Source organism: Palaemon carinicauda, chromosome 14 (assembly GCF_036898095.1).
Source record: "Palaemon carinicauda isolate YSFRI2023 chromosome 14, ASM3689809v2, whole genome shotgun sequence".
NCBI classification, from domain to species: domain Eukaryota; kingdom Metazoa; phylum Arthropoda; class Malacostraca; order Decapoda; family Palaemonidae; genus Palaemon; species Palaemon carinicauda.
The window spans coordinates 110676797-110695433 of record NC_090738.1 but is presented as its reverse complement, the minus strand read 5'-3'; the positions used below and the strand labels follow the sequence as shown (position 1 = coordinate 110695433).

Below are 18637 nucleotides of genomic sequence, written 5' to 3'. Positions count from 1 at the left end.
TGGTTTGATACCCTTCTCAGAGCTCTTGTACGGGCTATGAAGCCTGCCGCCTCTGACTCGGGTCGCGAACCAGTGGCAGTTTCCTCCCCCCTGAAGAGGAAGAGAGGAGTTTCTACCGTGGATCTTCCTCCGAGACCTAGGCTATCTCCTCGCAGATCCTTAGGCAAGGTTCCTACTCCTCCTCAGACCTTTTCGCCTTCCCCTGCGGAGGAGGAATACCCTTCCTCAGGGGAGTCGGACGGAGAGAATGTCCTCCCCATCGCACCAATGGAGGAAGTTCGTCCTCCTCCCGAGAGGTCCCCTCGTCTTGAGGTGGAGAAGGACCTACCACCTTCGCTTTTGGAGTCCTGTATCCCTCCCAGGAGGGAATCTAAGGACTCTAAGACTATTCCTAAATCATTGGCCAGGATCAGACAGGAGCAGCCTAGGCCGGTCGAGGAGATTCGCGCGTCACCCCAGGAAGAGCCCTTGGGGTCAGGAGACTTCGCTGCGAGTCCATCAGGAGGCGAGCGCCAAGAATCAGAACATGCATTCTGGCAAGTTCTGTTTCTCATGAGGAGTCTCAACGGGATCCCAGATCCTGAGGTCCCTCCTCGTGATGGGCAGGACACAGTCCTGGACGGTATCTTTGGCTCTCATAGGCCCTCCAGGGCCAGTGCAGCTTTGCCCTGGTCTCGGGGGATGAAGAGTGCCAGAGAGAAGATCGAAGGACAACTGGCGGAGCTTGCCTCCTCAAGCAGGTCGAATGCCGGGTATAAGCTCCTCCCTCCTCCTCAAGTCCGTCAGAGGAGATATTTTGAGATCCTTGAGGAGCCTTCTTTGAGTCTTCCCCTGCACCATTCCGTGGAAGCCCTCTCTGGGGGAGTCTCTCTTGAGAGACTCTCCAACCGGCACGTGTCCTTTTCGGTCGCTGAGATCCAGAGTCATGAGAAGGTCATTAAGTGTGCCATGCAGGCCGCTTCATGGCTAGACTTCTGGCTGGGTTCTCTGGGCACTCTGGTGCGGTCCGAGGATCTGTCCAAGGAAAGCACCAGGAAACCTCTGGAGACCTTCCTCCTCTCGGGCACTCCGACCATCGAGTTCCTGTCCCACTAGGTTACCAGCTTGTGGGCCAACACGATCCTCAAGCGTTGGGACGCAGTGGCAGAGAGGTTTCATCAGAAGGTCCCCAGTGCCGAGGCTAGTAGGCTCAGACACACTTCTGTCCTCAGCAAGAGTCTGTTCGAGCCTAAGGACGTGGAGCGTACTGCCGAGAGGTGGAGGTAGTCCAATCAGGATTCCCTCATCCATAGAGCCCTGACATCAAGGCCCTACAAGCCTCTGGCAATACAGCAGCCCCGCCCTGCCAAGGACACGAAGAAGACAGCCGTTACAGCGAAGCCCAAGGTGTCTAAGCCCTTTCCTGCCAAGGGCGGAAGGGGCAAGAAGTCCTCCAGGGGAAACAAGAACCCTAGAGGTACCGGCCGAGGCCGGAAACGCTAGGGATAGCGATCCCCCTGCATGTCCACCAGTGGGGGGATGCCTTCAGAGTTGCGCAGCAAGGTTGCAGCAACTCGGGGCGGATGCCTGGACGATCTCTGTGATCTCTCAAGGGTATCGCGTCCCGTTCACGGCATCTCTACCTCCCCTGACAGCGGATCCAGTGTCGCTGAGCTCTCTTGCCATTGGGTCGGCAAAAGGGCAGGCCCTTCGGGCCGAAGTCTGGACCATGTTGGAGAAGAACGCGCTCCAAGAGGTCGTGGACGGGTCCCCAGGCTTCTACAGTCGACTCTTTCTTGTGAAAAAGGCATCTAGAGGCTGGAGACCAGTCATCGATCTCTTGACGCTGAACGGGGTTGTCAAGCAGACTCCGTTCAGCACGGTCGGACTTGCAGTGAGACCGCGGGATTTCATGTGCACTCTGGATCTGAAAGACGCGTACTTCCAGATCCCAATCCATCCATCTTCAAGGAAGTACCTAAGATTTTGCTTAGATCACAAGATCTACCAGTTCAAGGTGTTGTGTTACGGTCTCTCCACAGCACCTCAGGTATTCACCAGAGTCTTCACCCTCATCTCTTCATGGGCACACAGGACCGGTATCCGTCTCCTTCGTTACCTGGACGACTGGCTGGTCCTGGCAGACTCGGAGGTTTCCCTTCTCCACCACCGAGACAAGCTCCTCGAGGTTTGCCGGGATCTGGGGATCATGGTAAACCTCGAGAAGTCTTCTCTGCAGCCCTCTCGAGGGTGGTTTATCTAGGCATGATTATAGACACCAATCTCCCCAAAGCCTTCCCATCAGACGAAAGGATTTCCAGGCTGAGGAAGGTCGCAAGACCTTTTCTTACTCGAGAAGAACTCCCAGCCCAATCGTGGCTTCGTCTCCTCGGTCACCTTTCCTCTCTAACCCGCCTCGTTCCCAGCAGTCGCCTCAGGATGAGATCCCTTCAGCGGCGGCTGAAGTCCCGATGGAGTCAAGGTATCGACTCCCCGGACATCTTGATCCCAATGGGATCGGCGGAGCGGTCGGACCTGGAGTGGTGGGTGGCGGAAGAGAATCTACGAAAGGTAGGGGATCTTCTCGTCTCCCCCCCAGATTTGATGTTGTTTTCGGACGGGTCAAACAAAGAATGGGGGGCCCACATGCTGAACCACAGGGCCTCGGGCCTGTGGTCAGAATCAGAAAAGTACCTTCACATAAACCTGCTGGAGATGAAGGCCGTCTTTCTGGGCCTTCAAAAGTTCCATCAAGTCCTGGCGGGTCACTCCGTAGTGGTGATGAGCGACAACACCACGGTAGTGGCTTACATCAACAAGCAGGGAGGTACCTTTTCGGAACTTCTATCCCATCTTGCAGTAGAGATCCTGAGATGGTCCGAGGTCCACTCGATATCACTTTCAGCTCGCTTCATTCCAGGCAAGAGGAATGTGCTCGCCAACAGTCTGAGCCGAGCGACGCAGATAGTGAGTACCGAGTGGTCTTTGGATCCTCTGATAGCCAACAAAGTCTTGACTTTGTGGGGTTCCCCGACAGTGGATCTGTTCGCTACGGCGTTGAACACCAAGCTTCCGCTGTACTGCTCCCCAGTCCCGGACCCCAAGGCTCTCTGGCAGGATGCCTTCCAACAACGGTGGGACAACGTCGACCTGTACGCCTTTCCCCCGTTCTGTCTGATGAGGAGGGTCCTCAACAAGAGTAAAATATCGGTCAATCTCTCGATGACTTTGATAGCTCCGCTGTGGCATCACGCGGAGTGGTTTCCAGACCTTCTGCTGCTCCTCACGGAGATCCCAAGGGAACTCCCTCCACGTCGCGAGCTACTCAAACAGCCACACTCCAACATCTTCCACAAAGCCGTAGCTTCGCTTCTACTTCAGGCCTGGAGACTATCCAGCATCTCCTCAAAGAGAGAGGCTTTTCGCAACAAGTTGCGGAAAGGATGTCTGGTCACCTGCGCCGGTCATCAGCAGGAGTCTACCAGGCGAAGTGGCAAGTTTTCTGTGGTTGGTGTCGTGGAAGGGGTATCTCTCCCCTCGATGCCACTCTACCAGCAATAGCGGAGTTCCTTGTGTATCTGCGGGAAGAAATGCGCCTTTCAGTCTCGGCAGTGAAAGGCTATCGCTCAGCCTTAAGTCTTGCCTTCAGGCTCAAAGGAATGGACATTCCTCCTCGCTGGAACTGTCCCTGCTCATACGAAGTTATGAACTTACCTGCCCTCAGTCGGAAGTGAGACCTCCTCCTTGGAACGTGGTTCGAGTCCTCAGGTCTCTTAATAGACCTCCCTACGAACCATTACGCCAGGCCTCGGATCGCCACCTTACCTGGAAGACGGTGTTCCTGCTAGCTTTGGCCTCGGCCAAGCGAGTTGGCGAACTACATGGTCTCTCATACGACGTCGCCCATTCAAGGGGATGGGGGGAGGTGACGTTCAGCTTCGTCCCTGAGTTTGTTGCCAAGACTCAGAACCTGGGAGTGCAGGACCCTAGGTTCGACTCTTTCCAGATCTCGAGTCTTCGTTCTGTAACAAATGACCCAGATCATCTCCTACTATGCCCAGTTAGGAGTTTGAGGTTGTATCTGAAGAGAACAGCTGCAGTCCGGCCCCAGGTGCGAGCCTTGTTTATTAGCACCGGGCCAACGAAGAAGAGGGTCACCAAGAACACCATCTCGGCCTGGATCCGTAAGGTAATCCACCTGGCCTTGAGTTCTGACCCTCCCCCGTCACGACGCCCTAGGGCGCACGATGTCAGAGGCGTAGCTGCGTCCATGGCCTTCAAGAAGAACTTTTCTGTGACGCAGGTCCTGCAAGCCGGGGTCTGGAAGCGTCAGACTACCTTCACGGCCCACTACCTGCAAGACGTGACCCACAGGAGGCTCGATACGTTTTCTATCGGCCCTGTGGTGGCTGCACAACAGCTGGTCTAACCTCAGGCTCCTAATTGGACAAGTAGCAGAGGGTTGAGGGCATTGTTACCCGGTTTTGGTCTGTGTGAATGAAAAGATCTGTCTGGCCCTTTTCTCTTCTTCATCCTCTCCTCCCTTGGAGAAAAACAGCATCCTGGTTCTTTGCACAGCTGGCCTCGAACCTCTGCAGGTAAGCCATGCTTCCTTGTGTTCCTAGTATTAGCTTATAATAGTGTCATGTCCCCATACCCTGACAAGGTGGTATTGGGTTGTCCTAGCCTAGATTTCCTTATTAAGGACTCTAGGTCAACTTCCTAGGACGTGTCACTGCTCACCTTCACACACAGCTTACGTAGGCCGCAGCAGTCCCTGACTTACCTCCCTTCCTAAGGGTTGAGTCACCCCATGTAAATAGCGTGGTTTGTATTCAGTTAAGGAACAAATGACAAATTCGTAGATAATTTGTATTTTTCCTAACGATACAAACCTAGCTATTTACAGTTATGTGCCCGCCAGCCCTGTCCCCCAAGATAAGTCCTACCTCTAAGTAAAGTGGCCGAATCACCGGTGTGTGTGAGGGTGGAGGGGTAGCAAGCTACCCCCCCCCCCCCCCCCCCCCCCCCGCGCTAACTAGCGGTGGGGTAGGAAACCCTCGTTAAAACTTTATGGCTCGTCATCGGCTGCGCCGAAGTAATTACCCCATGTAAATAGCTAGGTTTGTATCGTTAGGAAAAATACAAATTATCTACGAATTTGTCATTTTCAATTGCTATTGGAGATAATATTCACAGTATATAATATGGTATGCATTTATCATTTTTATTTTCTAGAATAATTGCATGATTTGAAATAGCATTGTTTTAGAATAAAATACAGCAGTTTCTTTTTCTTGCAGGGCGTAGGCAGACAAAAAAAGTTGACTATAAACTGTTATCAGAGTATGGCCTGGATGAAGGTGATGAAGAAGAGAACATTACCAGTTGTAAGAAAAAAATCTTTTACAGTATTTGACATTGTATACATATCTTGTTTACATGATATTAAAAAGTGAAATTTTTGTTTAAAGCATGCTGTACATACTTTTGAATGTTTTTAGTGTATTGTTATATACAGTGTAATAACAGAGATTATCCTATGTGATATAGGACGGTATACTTTGCAATAACAGTGATTCTTACAATTTTGAGGTGACTTTTTGAATAAACACTGTATGTTACAATCTGGCAGGTGATGATGGTGAAGTGAAAGTTCGACCTTTTACAAAGAGAGGGCGAGGTCGTCCCAAGAAGAATGTTGGAGGAAGTGCTTTTGTAACTAGTGCTGCTGAGTTTGATGGGAAAGAGGCGGTGACATCTGATATAAAGGAAAATGTTTCAGCTGAAAGTGAAAATAATGGTGAAAATGAAAATAAGGCTGGAAATGGAATTAAAAAAGAACCAGAAATGGGCATTGATGAAGGTGAGTAAAAATATATTGGTTAATCCTGTAAATTTCCATAACAATAACTTACTCTAAATCAAATAATAGAAAATTGTTCCTATCTATCTATTTATCAACGCACTTCCTTTGTTGGGGGTTAGCCAGCATCAAACAAAGGAACAAAAGGGGACCTTTCCTCTCTCCGCTCCTCCCAACCTGAAAAGGGATTCAGCCGAGTTTAGCTGGTACTGCTTGGGTGCCGCAGCCCACCCTCTCCTATTATCCATCACAAATGATGTTTCATACAATGAATCCCCTATTGCGGCTACCTCCGCAGTCACCAAGGCGAATGGAGGAAGCAGCATGGCCTACCGGAACTGCGTCACAATCGCTCGCCATTCATTCCTATTTCTAGCAAGCTCTCTCTCCTCTCTCACATCTATCCTATCACCTAGAGCTTTCTTCACTCCATCCATCCACCCTAACCTTAGTCTTCCTCTTGTATTTCTCCCATCAACTCTTGCATTCATCACCTTTAGCAGACAGCCATTTTTCATTCTCTCAGCATGGTCAAATCACCTCAACACATTCATATCCAATCTAGCTGCTAAATCATTTTTGTTCTGTAACTGGAATACAAACCATGCTATTTATTAGGGGTATTACTTTCGGCGTAGCTGAAATGACGAGCCATTAAAGTTTAGCGAGGGTTAACTACCCACACTGCTAGTTAGCAGTGATTTAGCTCACTTTACTTTTGGCTCGGATGGTGAACGGATGTTGCCACTCTTCATCCTTTGCCTTTATTTAGACTGACATTAATTTGTTTTTGCTTTTTCTTTTTCTAGTGTGTGTTTGTGAGTTGACTTCTGCAACCATGCGCACTTGCCCGGGACTCACCGGCCGGCCCTGTGGAACCTTTGTGTTGGCGGTGGAGACCGATCCCCACACCCTTTATCCCACCTGCAGAGGTCAACGGTGTGATAGTGATAATAAGTGTAATGAGTGTAGGGAGTGGTCTTCCTCCCAGTGGGAGAGTTTTGGGCAACGGCGGAAGAAGTCTAAGCGGTTTATTTCTCCTTCGAAGGGAGGAAAACCCAAGGCCTCTTCTTCCGTCTCCTGACCCTCTTCCGAAGCGCCTACTCGTTGGTCTCTTCAGAGAGACCGTCGAGTAGTAGCGTAGACCAATTTAATGTCGGCCAACCCCTGTCCTCGAGATATGGTGTTGCTTCCCCTAGCAAAGTGGCCCCACCTCTCCCCATTGGTGAGGCCTTGTCACTAACTTCCTTATTACAGATTTGGTCGTTCTTGGGTCTCTCGGGTCTGCCCGTGCAGCAGTCATCGTCGCCGTCAGTGGTAGATCCTCTGGCCCTTGTCGACGTTGTAGTGTCAGAGGTGTCGCCTTTGATTTCGTCCGACTCCTTTGCTCCTCCAGACTCCAGCTGTTGCTGCTGACTTGGTTTCCCCCGTTCCTGATCATCCTTCGAGGGGGAAACTAAGTCCAACGTCTGTCTCCTGCAAGTGTTTCTCCCCCTCGGAGGAGTTCACTCATAGAGACTCCTCTTCGGAGGACTGCTGCGGCGTACGGTCAGCTTGCTGATCCTACGGCCCCTAGAGGGGTTCGTCGAAAAGCTCGCCTCCACTTCGCCTTAGAGGTCTCCCTTCATTATCGGTGAAAAGGCGCCTCTTCAGCTTTTCTGCTTCATCGTCGCAGCCTTCGCCTGCAGAGGAGCCTTTGCTGCACTCATCTTCAGTGCCTGGACCTGCTACTAGTCCTCCGACTTTGGTCCTGGACCTCTCTACAGATCGCTCACAATCTCCATCGGTGAATGCTCGCCCTTCCAAAGGGCACATCCCGGTTCCTGATCAACCATCCAACAGACCTGACGACCTTCCATCACCGTTCCTGTTCCCGGTAAAGCCTCTTGAGGCCCTACCTAAATGTGCTGCTGCGCGCCACCGCCCTTCAGCTCGCCAACCTCCTGCAGTGCACCAGCACTCACCAGCAGCCAGTCAACACCAGCCTTCTCGTCAGCGCTCTACACCGCTTCGGCGCGCACCTTCACCTATTCGCCCTCATAGACGGCAACTGCAACATGCTCTCCTGCACGCTTGCACTCTCTTGCACGCCCATGATCTCCTACTCGCAAGCGCTCTCCTGCGCGTTCACGATCTCCTATGTGCCAGCGCTCTCCTGCACGCTGGCGCTCACCTACATGCCAGCACTCTCCCGTGCACCAGCGCTCTCCTGTGCGCCAATACTCGCCTGCATGTTATTGAGCACCTGCACGCCAATATTCTCCTGCTCACTAATATTCTCCTGCGCGCATGCGCCATCACTCACCTACGCGTGTGCACTATCACGCGTAAACTAGCACTCTCCTAGGCACCAGCGCACCAGGTCTCTTCTGCACGCACGCACCAGGACATGCACACTCGACATTCGCATTTGCGCTCGCCAACACTTGCCAACCCACCAACTCTCGCCTGCGCAAGCCAACTCTCGCCCATCCGCCAACTTTCGCCCGTGCGCCCGCTACTCCTGCGTGCCAATAATCTCCTGCGCGCCAATACTTTCCTGCGTGCGTGTCAACGTTCGCCCACTCATCAGGCACGTGCACAGGAACTGCACCCAGCCAGATCATCATCGCCTCACTTCCCGCCCCGTTAACGCATTTCAGCACGCCCCTCAGGAAAAGGGGAACAGGCTTCCGCAGAGGGGTTCAGGGTCCCGAAACTGCCTTCTTCTAAGGCGGACCCACCTATTACAGTAACTCCTCGTAGGGAACCTTCGGTCCCCCTCTCTTCAGGGGATCTGTCTGACAGTGTATCGGTCAGTCAGCAGCCATGGTTCAGTGCCCTAGTCAGAGCTGTGGCACAGGCCTTCAATCCTGCTCTGTCTTGCCGCAGGTCAGAGCAGCCTATATAGCTCCAGACTCTCGACACAGAACCATGGCTTCCTCCACCCCATTGAAGAGGAAAAGAGGAGTTTCCGACACGATCACTTCCTCGAGGGGGAAACTGACTCCGGTCAGGCCAAGGCTAGTCCCTCCGGCATCTCCTCAGGGATACTCTCCCACCTCACCTTTACCAAGGGAGTTGAGTGAGGAAAGGACCTCCATTCCACCGTCGGAGGAAACTTCCCTTCACGCTGAGAGTTCCCTACCATCAGAGAGCAGGGAGGACACAACATTTAGGCCTTCAATGTTGGAGTCTTACTTCCTTCCCCGGAAGGAGTCCAAAGACTCCAAGACCCTGCCAAAGTCCTCCACCAGGGCTACAAAGACGGAGACAGCCAGCCACTCGAGGGATGTCCGCGACCTACCCCGGGAAGAAGTCTCGGGAATGGAAGATGGAGACTTCGCTGCAAGTCCGACGTTGGAAGGAGAGCAAAAAGAGTCAGAACATGCATTCTGGCAGGTCTTGACTCTTATTAGGGTTCTCAACGGGTTTACCAACCCAGAGATACCCCCTCGGGAATGGCACCCAGAAACCCTCAAAGACCAGTGCAGCCCTGCCCTGGTCTCAAAGGTTGAAGGATGCCAGGGCTGAGATCGCCCTACAGCTCTCCGAGTTTGCCTCTTCCAACTGTTCCGGCTCTGCCAACAAGCTCCTCCCACCGAGGAGGTACTTTGAATTCCTGGGGTAACCCAATCCAGCTCTTCCTCTCCACTACTCTCTTGAATAGCTAACTAAACGGATGTCTCTTGAGAGAATCTCCAGCCGGCAGGTCTATTTCTCGGCGGCTGAAATCCTTAATCAGGTAAAGGTCACAAAGTATGCTATGCAGGCTACTTTGTGGCTGGATATCTGGTTAGGGACCTTGGGAATCCTGGTACGAACAGAGGATTTCTCCAAGGAACCTACTAGGAAGGCAATGGAGACTTTCCTGCTCTAAGGCACTCGCAAATCGAGTTTCTTGCCCACCGAGTTTCGAACTTGTGGGCAAACACCATCTTGAAATGTTGAGATGCGGTGTCTGAGAGATTCCACCATGAAGTCCGCAACGTCGAGATAACTAGGCTCAGACATTCCTCTCTAGAGGGAGCCCACCTGTTTGAGCTTAAGGACATGGAACATGCTGCTGAGAGGTGGAGGAAGTCTCATCAGGACTCCCTCCTCCATGGGGCTTTGACATCCAAGCCCTATAAACCTCCAGCTCCTCAGCAGTCCAGTCCAACCAAGACCACAACAACGAATACAGCAGCAAAGACAGAAGCCCTTTCCTGCCATGGACAGGGGAGAGAAGAATCCTAGAGGGAGCAGTCGAGGCCACAAATGCTAGGATAGGCACTCCCCCTGCTTCTCCACCAGTGGGGGATGCCTATAAAGTTGCTTGGACAGGTGGAAGCAACTCGTGGCTGAACCCTGGACAATCTCCGTGATTCGTCTAGGGCATCGCATCCCGTTCATAACACCTCTCCCTCCCCTGACCAGGAATACAGTGTTAATAGACTCCTTTGCCATGGGATCAGCAAAGGGGCCGGCCCTTCGGGCAGAAGTCCAGACCCTGTTGAAGAAGGGCGTTCTCTAGGAGGTCCTCGACGAGTCCCCAGGCTTCTTCAGTTGACTTTCTTATAAAGAAGGAATCTGGAGGCTGGAGACTAGTCATTGACCTCCCAGCCCTCAACAAGTTTGTCAGCAAACTCCGTTCACCATGGAGGTGGCAGACACGGTCAGACTAGCGGTAAGACCACAGGACTTCATATGTACAGTGGACCTAAAGGACGCATACTTCCAGATCCCAGTCCATCCGCCTTCAAGGAAGTACGTAAGATTCAGCCTCTACAACAGGAAATACCAGTTCAAGGTACCTCAAGTTTTCACCAGAGTGTTTGCCCTAGTATCATATTGGGCACACAGGCTTTGCATCCGTCTCCTCCGCTATCTGGACGACTGGCTAATCCTAACAGACTCGGTGTCAACCCTTCAACACCGAGACAAACTTCTGAGACTTTGCCAAGATCTGGGGATCATGGTAAATCTCGAGAAGTCATCCCTGCTTCCTACACAGAGACTGGTATACCTAGGCATGATATTAGAAACCAATCTCCACAAAGCCTTCCCATCAGATGACAGAATATCAAGGCTGAGGAAGGTCGCAAGACCCTTCCTCAGACGAGAAGAACTTCCAGCCCAGATGTGGTTATGTCTCCTCGGTCACCTTTCATCACTGGCACGTCTAGTTCCCAATGGTCGCCTCAGGATGAGATCCCTCCAGTGGCGACTCAAGTCCCTGTGGAATTAGACTCTTGATTCCCTAGACATCTGGATCCCCATGGAATCAGCGAAATTGACGGACCTCGAATGGTGGGTGGCAGACGAGAATCTATGAAAGGGAGTAAGGGAGTGGATCTTCTTGTCCTCCTGCCAGATTTGATGCTGTTCTCAGACGCTTCAAAAAAAAAAAAGGGGGGGGGGCACGTGCTGCACCACATGACCTCAGGCCTCTGGTCAGAGTCAGAAGAGTATCTCCACATAGATATTCTAGAGATGAAGGCCGTCTTTCTGGCCCTTCAACAGTTCCAACAGTTCCTGGTGGTGGTGGTGATGAGTTACAACACCACAATAGTGGCTTACATCAACAAGCAAGGAGGTACTTTTTCGCAGCACCTATCCCATCTAGCAGTAGAGATACTGAGATGGGACAAGATCCACTCGATACCACTATCGGCATGCCTCATTCGCGCCAAAAGGAATGTGCTCCCTGGCAACCTGAGCAGAGCATCTCAGATAGTGAGTACCGAGTGGTCTTTGGATCATCTAGAAGCCAACAAAGTCTTGACTTTGTGGGGTTCTCCGACAGAGTATCTCTTCACAACGGCCCTGAACTTCAGGCTCCCGTTGTATTATTCCCCGGTCCCAGACCCCAAGGCTCTCTGGCAAGATGCATTCCAACAACGGTGGGACAACATCGACGTTTATGCCTTTCCCTAATTCTGTCTGATGAGGAGGGTACTCAACAAGATCAGAACATCGGTCAACCTTTCAATGACCCTCAATAGCTCCGCTATGGCATCACGCAGAATGGTTTCCGGACCTTCTGCAACTCCTAACAGAGCCACCAAGAGAACTCCCTCCACGACACGATCTACTTAAACAACCACATGTCACCATATTCCACGAAGCCGTAGCTTCGCTATGACTTCACGCCTGGAGACTATCCAGCATGGCCTCTCTCAGAGAGGATTTTCGCAACAAGTTGCGATCAGGATGTCCGCACAGCTGCAAAAGTGATCAGCGAGCAGTCTACCAGGCAAAGTGGAAAATCTTTTGTGGTTGGTTTCGTGGAAAGGGTATCTCTCCTCTCGATGCTACTATTCCACCAATAGCGGAGTTTCTAGTATATTTGCATGAAGAAATGCCTCTGTCAGTCTCGGCGGTAAAAGGCTATTGTTCAGCCTTAAGCCTCGCCTTTAAACTGAAAGGACTCGACATTTCTTCATTGCTAGAACTTTCCTTACTCATACGGAGTTATGAACTTACCTGTCCTCAGTCTGAAGTGAGACCTCCCCCATGGAACGTGGTTAGAGTTCTCAGGTCACTTAATGCCAAACTACATTCACATCCCACTACCTGCAAGACGTGACCCACAGGAGACTCGATACATTCTCTATTGGTCCTGTGGTGGCTGCACAACAGCTGGTTTAAGACCTCAAGCTCCTTATTGGACAAGTAGCAGAAGGTTGATTGCATTGTTACCCGGTTTTAGTCTGCATGAATGAAAAGGTTTGACGGGCTCTTATTCTTTTCTTCATCCTCCCTTCTCCTGGGGAAAGCAGCATCCTGGGTTCTCTGCACAAGCTGACTTCAAACCACGGCAGGTAAACCATGCTCCCTTGTGTACCTAGTATTAAAACTAATACTGTTGCGTCCCCATACCCTAGCGAGGTGGTATTGGGAAAGTCTTGGTTACAACAGTTTTTCCTTCTAAAAGACTCGGAATAACTTTACCTGGACGGTCACACTTCTATATATCTCAACACACAGCTTGTGTAGGCCGCGGACCTTGTGTAGCAAGATTTTAGCTAGGTGCACGGACTCCTTATTTTCGGAGCCCCGGGGCAAAATCAAAAGCCAGATTGGCAGGGATGTCTACCCTTCCTAATGGGTGAGTCACCCCTAATAGATAGTGTGGTTTGTATTCCAGTTACGGAACAAATGACAAATTCCTAGATAATTTGTATTTTTCCTAATTATACAAACTTGCCAACCAGCCCTATCCCCCTGGAAGTCCTACTTCCAAGCAAAGCGAGCTAAATCATAGGTGTGTGAGTGGGAGCGGTAGCAAGCTACCCTCCCCTACTCCCCGCTAACCAGCGATGTGGGTAGTTAACCCTCGCTAAACTTTAATGGCTCGTCATTTCAGCTATGCCGAAAGTAATACACGTAATAAATAGCTAAGGTTTGTATAGTTAGGATAGATACAAATTATCTACGAATTTGTCATCTTACACCCGTTCTCACTCTCACTACGTCGTTCCTAACCCTATCCTATCAAGATGCAACAGCCATACTCAAACACATTCAATTTCTGTCTCTCAGTCACTTTCATTTCCCACAACTCCCATCCATACATCACAGTTGGTGCAATCACTTTCCCATACAGAGCTCTCACAAGTACAGTAGTTGTATCCAAGTCAGAGAAAAGACTTGAAGATTAGAGTGCAGTTGCATCACTGAAATTTTGTAAGAATCTCTATTTGAGAAGTTTTAGCAGCGGTTTAGGACATACCAATCAGTTTTTGCTAAACATTATTTCTTCAAAGTATTCTGGTTCTCTTATCAAGATTACTGGACTTTCGGTGCCTTAGTAGTTACTGGGTATGTGGTTTAACAGAGTTGGATTTCCTTTAGTTTTATTAGTGGATGAATTTAATTTTATTTAGGACTACAATCAGGAACATCAAGTTATAACCTTAGTTGTAATGGTTTGATACTGTGGCACTAGACTTTAGAGGTGAGATTGGTGTATAAAATGGATTTTGAAGCAAAGCGAAAAATCTATTTCTGGGTGAGATGGCCATGTTGTCCTGATGGAAGGTTCCTTTATGCATCTTTCTAAGGGATATTTGGATACAGTGATACTCCCAGAGAATTGACCATAGGTCTCCAAAATTCTAACTCTTGCGCGAGTATCCTTAAAAACTTTCTTAAGGATATCGCATAATATCAGGGGACGTATTTCTTGATACAATACATGGCAATCTTCACCCCGAATAGAGTTTTCGCTCTGAGGAGGAAGAGTGGCGAAATTGAAGGGGAGCCGTCATCAAGGTTACCCAGTGGATCCCCTTCCCGTACTACTACAGGTTCCAATATGGCTACCCATTTCTTGTAGCAATTAAGCATGGTGCTACAGATAGAGTAGTTTCGGGTGGGGATAGTTATACAATCCTTTTCTTAGAAAAAGGAAGGTGGGTCCATCAGGACGACATGGCCATCTCACCCAAAAATAGATTTTTCGCTTTGCTTCAAAATCAGTTTCTTGGGCTCAAGCTATGTCGTCCTGATGGAAGCTTACCAGAGAATTACTTGAAAGTACTGTATCTGTGGGTTTGTATAAGTGCCTCAACCTTGGGTCAGCTTCTATATGGTCATCCAGACCACAGAAATATATGACAATACCGTCATACGTCATATCCAGTAAGCATGGAACAATCTTAATGCTTCCTGCCCCCTGCAGGGAAATGTCGTCCTCGACAATAGAAGCAGCAAGGTTTGTATATGTACAGGAACAAATGTAAATATCATTCAGTTATTTTGTTCACATATATAAGCACCCTCAAGTATATGCTTTACTTAGGAATATAAGTAAAAAACTCCATCTAATTTTATTTAACTACTTTTGGGGCGAATAAGACGCAAATACACCTTAAACATTTATTTGAATAGACAACTTAAATGTAACAAATAGTGTATTAAAATTAGTGCCAGAATTATACTTCCAACATATAAAAGGTATACATATTTTCTACCTGGAAGGGAAGAAAAAGTCATTAGCCACTCCAAATCAGTTGAAAAATTATTAAGATAATTTCACTGTAAATGTTGGATAATTATCAACACTGCGTACAAGTGTACACATGGCACTGGTGTCATTGGTATGATTCTGCACCTATAAAGAACAGTCCTTGTCTCACCAGTGTGACACTAATAAAAGGTATTGCACTGCAAGGTGTTGAACATCTTTTCACCCAAACTGAAACAGTCCTAAACAGTTCACTGTTCATCGCAGCACTAGACGACAGGTTTCACAACACTACCTGCCGCCACCACAAAATATTTTAAGGCTTGCACTTGCTTCGCATAACGTTTATAGAAGACTCTGGAGGATTTCCAACCAGTGTATGAGCAGAGTCTCTCAAAGCCCATATACTGGAAAAAGTTCAGTGAGGAAGCAATCTTCCTCGGATCATGACCTGCGGGTGTACTATCAGGATCTGCTCTGTGAATGAAGTGGGTGAGCTTCACCCTCAGTTGTTTCAGGGATAAGTTTGATCCTGAGGTTTCACCTTTGAAGAGCTGTCCTCCATTAAAGTCTGAAGATCTTCGAAGATAGACCTTTAGACACTACTGTACATAGAGAGACATCTTCCTTCAGAGGGCAGATTCTCCAGGGACCCCACTGTTTGGTGAGTAGCTCATTTTTGGCAAGAAAGGTAGGATCAGGAAAGTGATTCAGTTCTCCCACTTCTGTGAACTGAATATGGCCCTCGTCTCTTGATAGGGCTACTATTTTTCTAACTCTAGTCCCTGAGGCTATAGCGAACAAAATTATCACTTTTTGTGTTAGATCCTTTAGAGAGCAATCTTCATTGTTCAAGGTTGAAGCATAGTGTAAGACTTTGTCCAGAGACCATGAAATGGGCTTCGGAGGGGCTGCTGGTTTAAGTCTAGCGCGTGCCTTCAGAATCTTGTTGAAGATTTCGTTCGCTAGGTCCACCTGGAAGGCGTATAGAAGAGGTCTAGTCAGAGCTGATTTACACGTAGTTATCATGGTGGCAGCCAAGCCTTATTCATGAAGGTGGATGAAGAAGGACAGGCAGAAGTCTATTGAGATTTCCTTCAGCTTTTGTGCTTTTACAAAATCAACCCACTTCTTTCAAGACAATTCATATTGTCTTCTGGTTTACTTTGACTTGTATTCTTCTAGAAAGTCTATACAGTACTGTCTTTTGAGATCCCAAATTTTTTCTTGACTGCTAAGGCGAGAAAATCATGAGATGAAGGTTTTGGGTTCTCTGTGATGAAGCGAAGACAGTCGACTTCTGAACCAATTGGGATAGAGCTGGGTTCAGTAGAGGGACTAACCTCAACTTCAGTTCCATCACCAGAGGGAACCAATTGCTCTTGGGCCACTTGGGGGCTACTACTGCTGCAGTTTCCTTGAAGGATCTCAGCTTGTTGAGGACCTTCAGCAGGAGATTCGTTGGGAGGGAACAGGTAGATATGGGTCCATCTGTCCCAATCGAGGGACATGGCGTCCGTCGCCTCTGCCAGATGGTCCTCGTATGGGGCTACGTATCGAGGTAGTTTCTTGTTGTCGCTTGTTGCGAAGAGGTCGATCTGCAGTTCTGGGACTTTTTCCAAGATGAAGGAGAATGAGTCTGCGTCTAGGAACCATTCTGACTCTATCGGCTTTAGCCTGGATAGAGCGTCCGCCGTCACATTGCGTAACCCTTGTAAGTGAACTGCCGATAAGTGCCATCACTTCTTTCTTGCTAAACGAAAGATGGCTAGCATCACGTGATTGATGTACGGCGATCTCAAGCCTTGTCGGTTCAGACATCTCACTATCACTTCGCTGTCCAAGACCAGCCTGATGTGGGCTGATCTGTGAGGAGATAGCTTTTTCAATGTCAGGAGGACTGCCATGGCCTCCAGAATATTGATGTGAAAGGTCTTGAACAGGAATGACGAGGTCCCTTGGGCTTTCCTTTGATGGGAGTGACCTCCCCCATACTTCCATCGAGGCATCCACATGGATGGTCACCAATGAAGGAGGTGGTTGTAAGGGAACGCTCCTGGTTAGGCTCTTGACCTTCGACCGCGGCTTGAAAAGTGATTGTAGTAAGGTTGGTACCGGTCTCTTTAGGTCTCTTCGAGCGTTTGATGCGTATCTTCTCCAGACTCCTGACACATCTTTCAGCTGTGCTCATAGCACTGGGTCTGTTACTGCTGCAAACTGGAGAGAGTCCAATACTCTTTCCTGTCGGATTTCAGTAGTCTCTTGACAGACCCTGTGATCTCTCTCCTCTTCTTTGGTGGAATGGAGAGGCGGTGTGACTTCAAGCTCCAATGGATTCCCAGTCATTGAAACTCCTGAGCTGGAAAGAGGCGAGACTTCTTGAAGTTGATCTTGAATCCCAGATGTTCCAGGAACTGGATCACTTTCTTGGATGCTTGCAGACATGCAGTCTTGGATGCTGCCCACACCAGCCAGTCGTCCAGGTATGCTGCTACCTGAACGCCTTCTAGGCGTAGTTGTTTTACGACTGCGTACGCAAGTTTCGTGAAGATCCTTGAGGCTATGTTTAGTCCGAAGGGCATGGCTCTGAAGACATACTTTGTCTTTTGTAACTTGAATCCTAGGTAGGAGGAGAGGGCGCGACTGATTGGAACGTGCCAGTAAGCATCTGCCAGGTCTATTGAGACTGTGTACGCCCCTTTTGGTAACGGGGTCCTGATGTGTTGAAGGGTTAACATCCTGAACTTGTTGTTCTCGATGAATTTGTTGAGTGGCGACAAGCCTAGAATGACTCTGAGTTTGTACGAGTCGTTCTTGGGAACACAGAACAGCCTTCCCTGGAATTTGATGGACTTTGCTTTCCTTATAACCTTCTTGTTCAAGAGTTCGAAGGTATATTTTTCCAGTTTCTTCCAGTAAGGGGGTGGAGTGTAGGAAGAAGTGAGGAAATAAAGGTGGAGATCTGTTCCATTTCCATCCTAGTCCATTTTTGATTAGGCTGTGGGCCCATGGATCGAAGGTCCAACGATCCTGAAAGTGGTGGAGTCTCCCTCCTACCTGGAGCATCTCATTGCTTAGATGTTCCTGAGGGTTTGCCACCCTGACCGCATCCTAAACCCTGCCTCATGAGGGGTTTCTTGAGGAGCCCCATCAAGATCCTCTTCCTTTCGGGCGAAAGGTAGTGGTGTGCCTCTCAAACCCTGGGTTGAAAGCTGGTGACTGGGCTACCAGCTGTTGAGGCACCACTTGGAAGGTGGTCTGTGGTTGAGCGACCACTTGGGGCATCGTGGTCATGGTAACCGTGGGATGTTGCTGTACAGGTCGAGAAGGTAGTCTTGGCTTATTTGTCTTCCTCTTGGGTTGGGGACCAGCATCTGGGGAAGACTGTCTCTTTTAGGAGATGCCCCACTTTTGGAGAAGGTTCCTATTCTCCGTGGCGGCTTTCTCGACTACCTCTTGGACCACTTCCTTTGGGAAGAGGTCCTTACCCCAGATACAGGAAGTAATCAGCTTCCTGAGTTCGTGTTTGACCGTTGCATTGGCAAACACAAACTCTCTACAGGCCCTCCTGGCCTTCACGAAAGCATACAGGTCCTTGACGATGGTGGCCATGTGTATCTTGGCCAGGACTGTGTACATATCTGGGTTGCTGGCAGTACCTGCACACATCTCCATGCAGTTCTGGAGGGAAAGGGAGGCAGCTAGCCTCTCCTTTGTCTCCTGCTCCCTTCGCAGGAGAAAGTCCGAAAGCTTCGGTAGGTTCTCGCTGAACTGTTGTCCTGCGATGTCTGCATCAAGCCTTGCTACTGAGAAGGTTAGCTGGACCTCCTTCCATTCCTTCTCATCTGTGGGCAAGGCCA

At 49.5% G+C, this 18637-nt stretch overlaps 1 protein-coding gene across 2 annotated transcripts in view; it reads left to right on the top strand.

Moving 5' to 3' along the window:
- LOC137653610 (protein suppressor of hairy wing-like) overlaps positions 1–18637 on the top strand; it is an 89872-nt gene that overhangs the window by 26402 nt on the left and 44833 nt on the right. For both annotated transcript variants that reach the window (XM_068387159.1, XM_068387158.1), the window contains 2 exons: positions 5283–5369; positions 5615–5845. In XM_068387159.1, coding sequence (XP_068243260.1) covers positions 5283–5369; positions 5615–5845 — 318 coding nt within the window. The remainder of the gene's footprint in view (positions 1–5282; positions 5370–5614; positions 5846–18637) is intronic.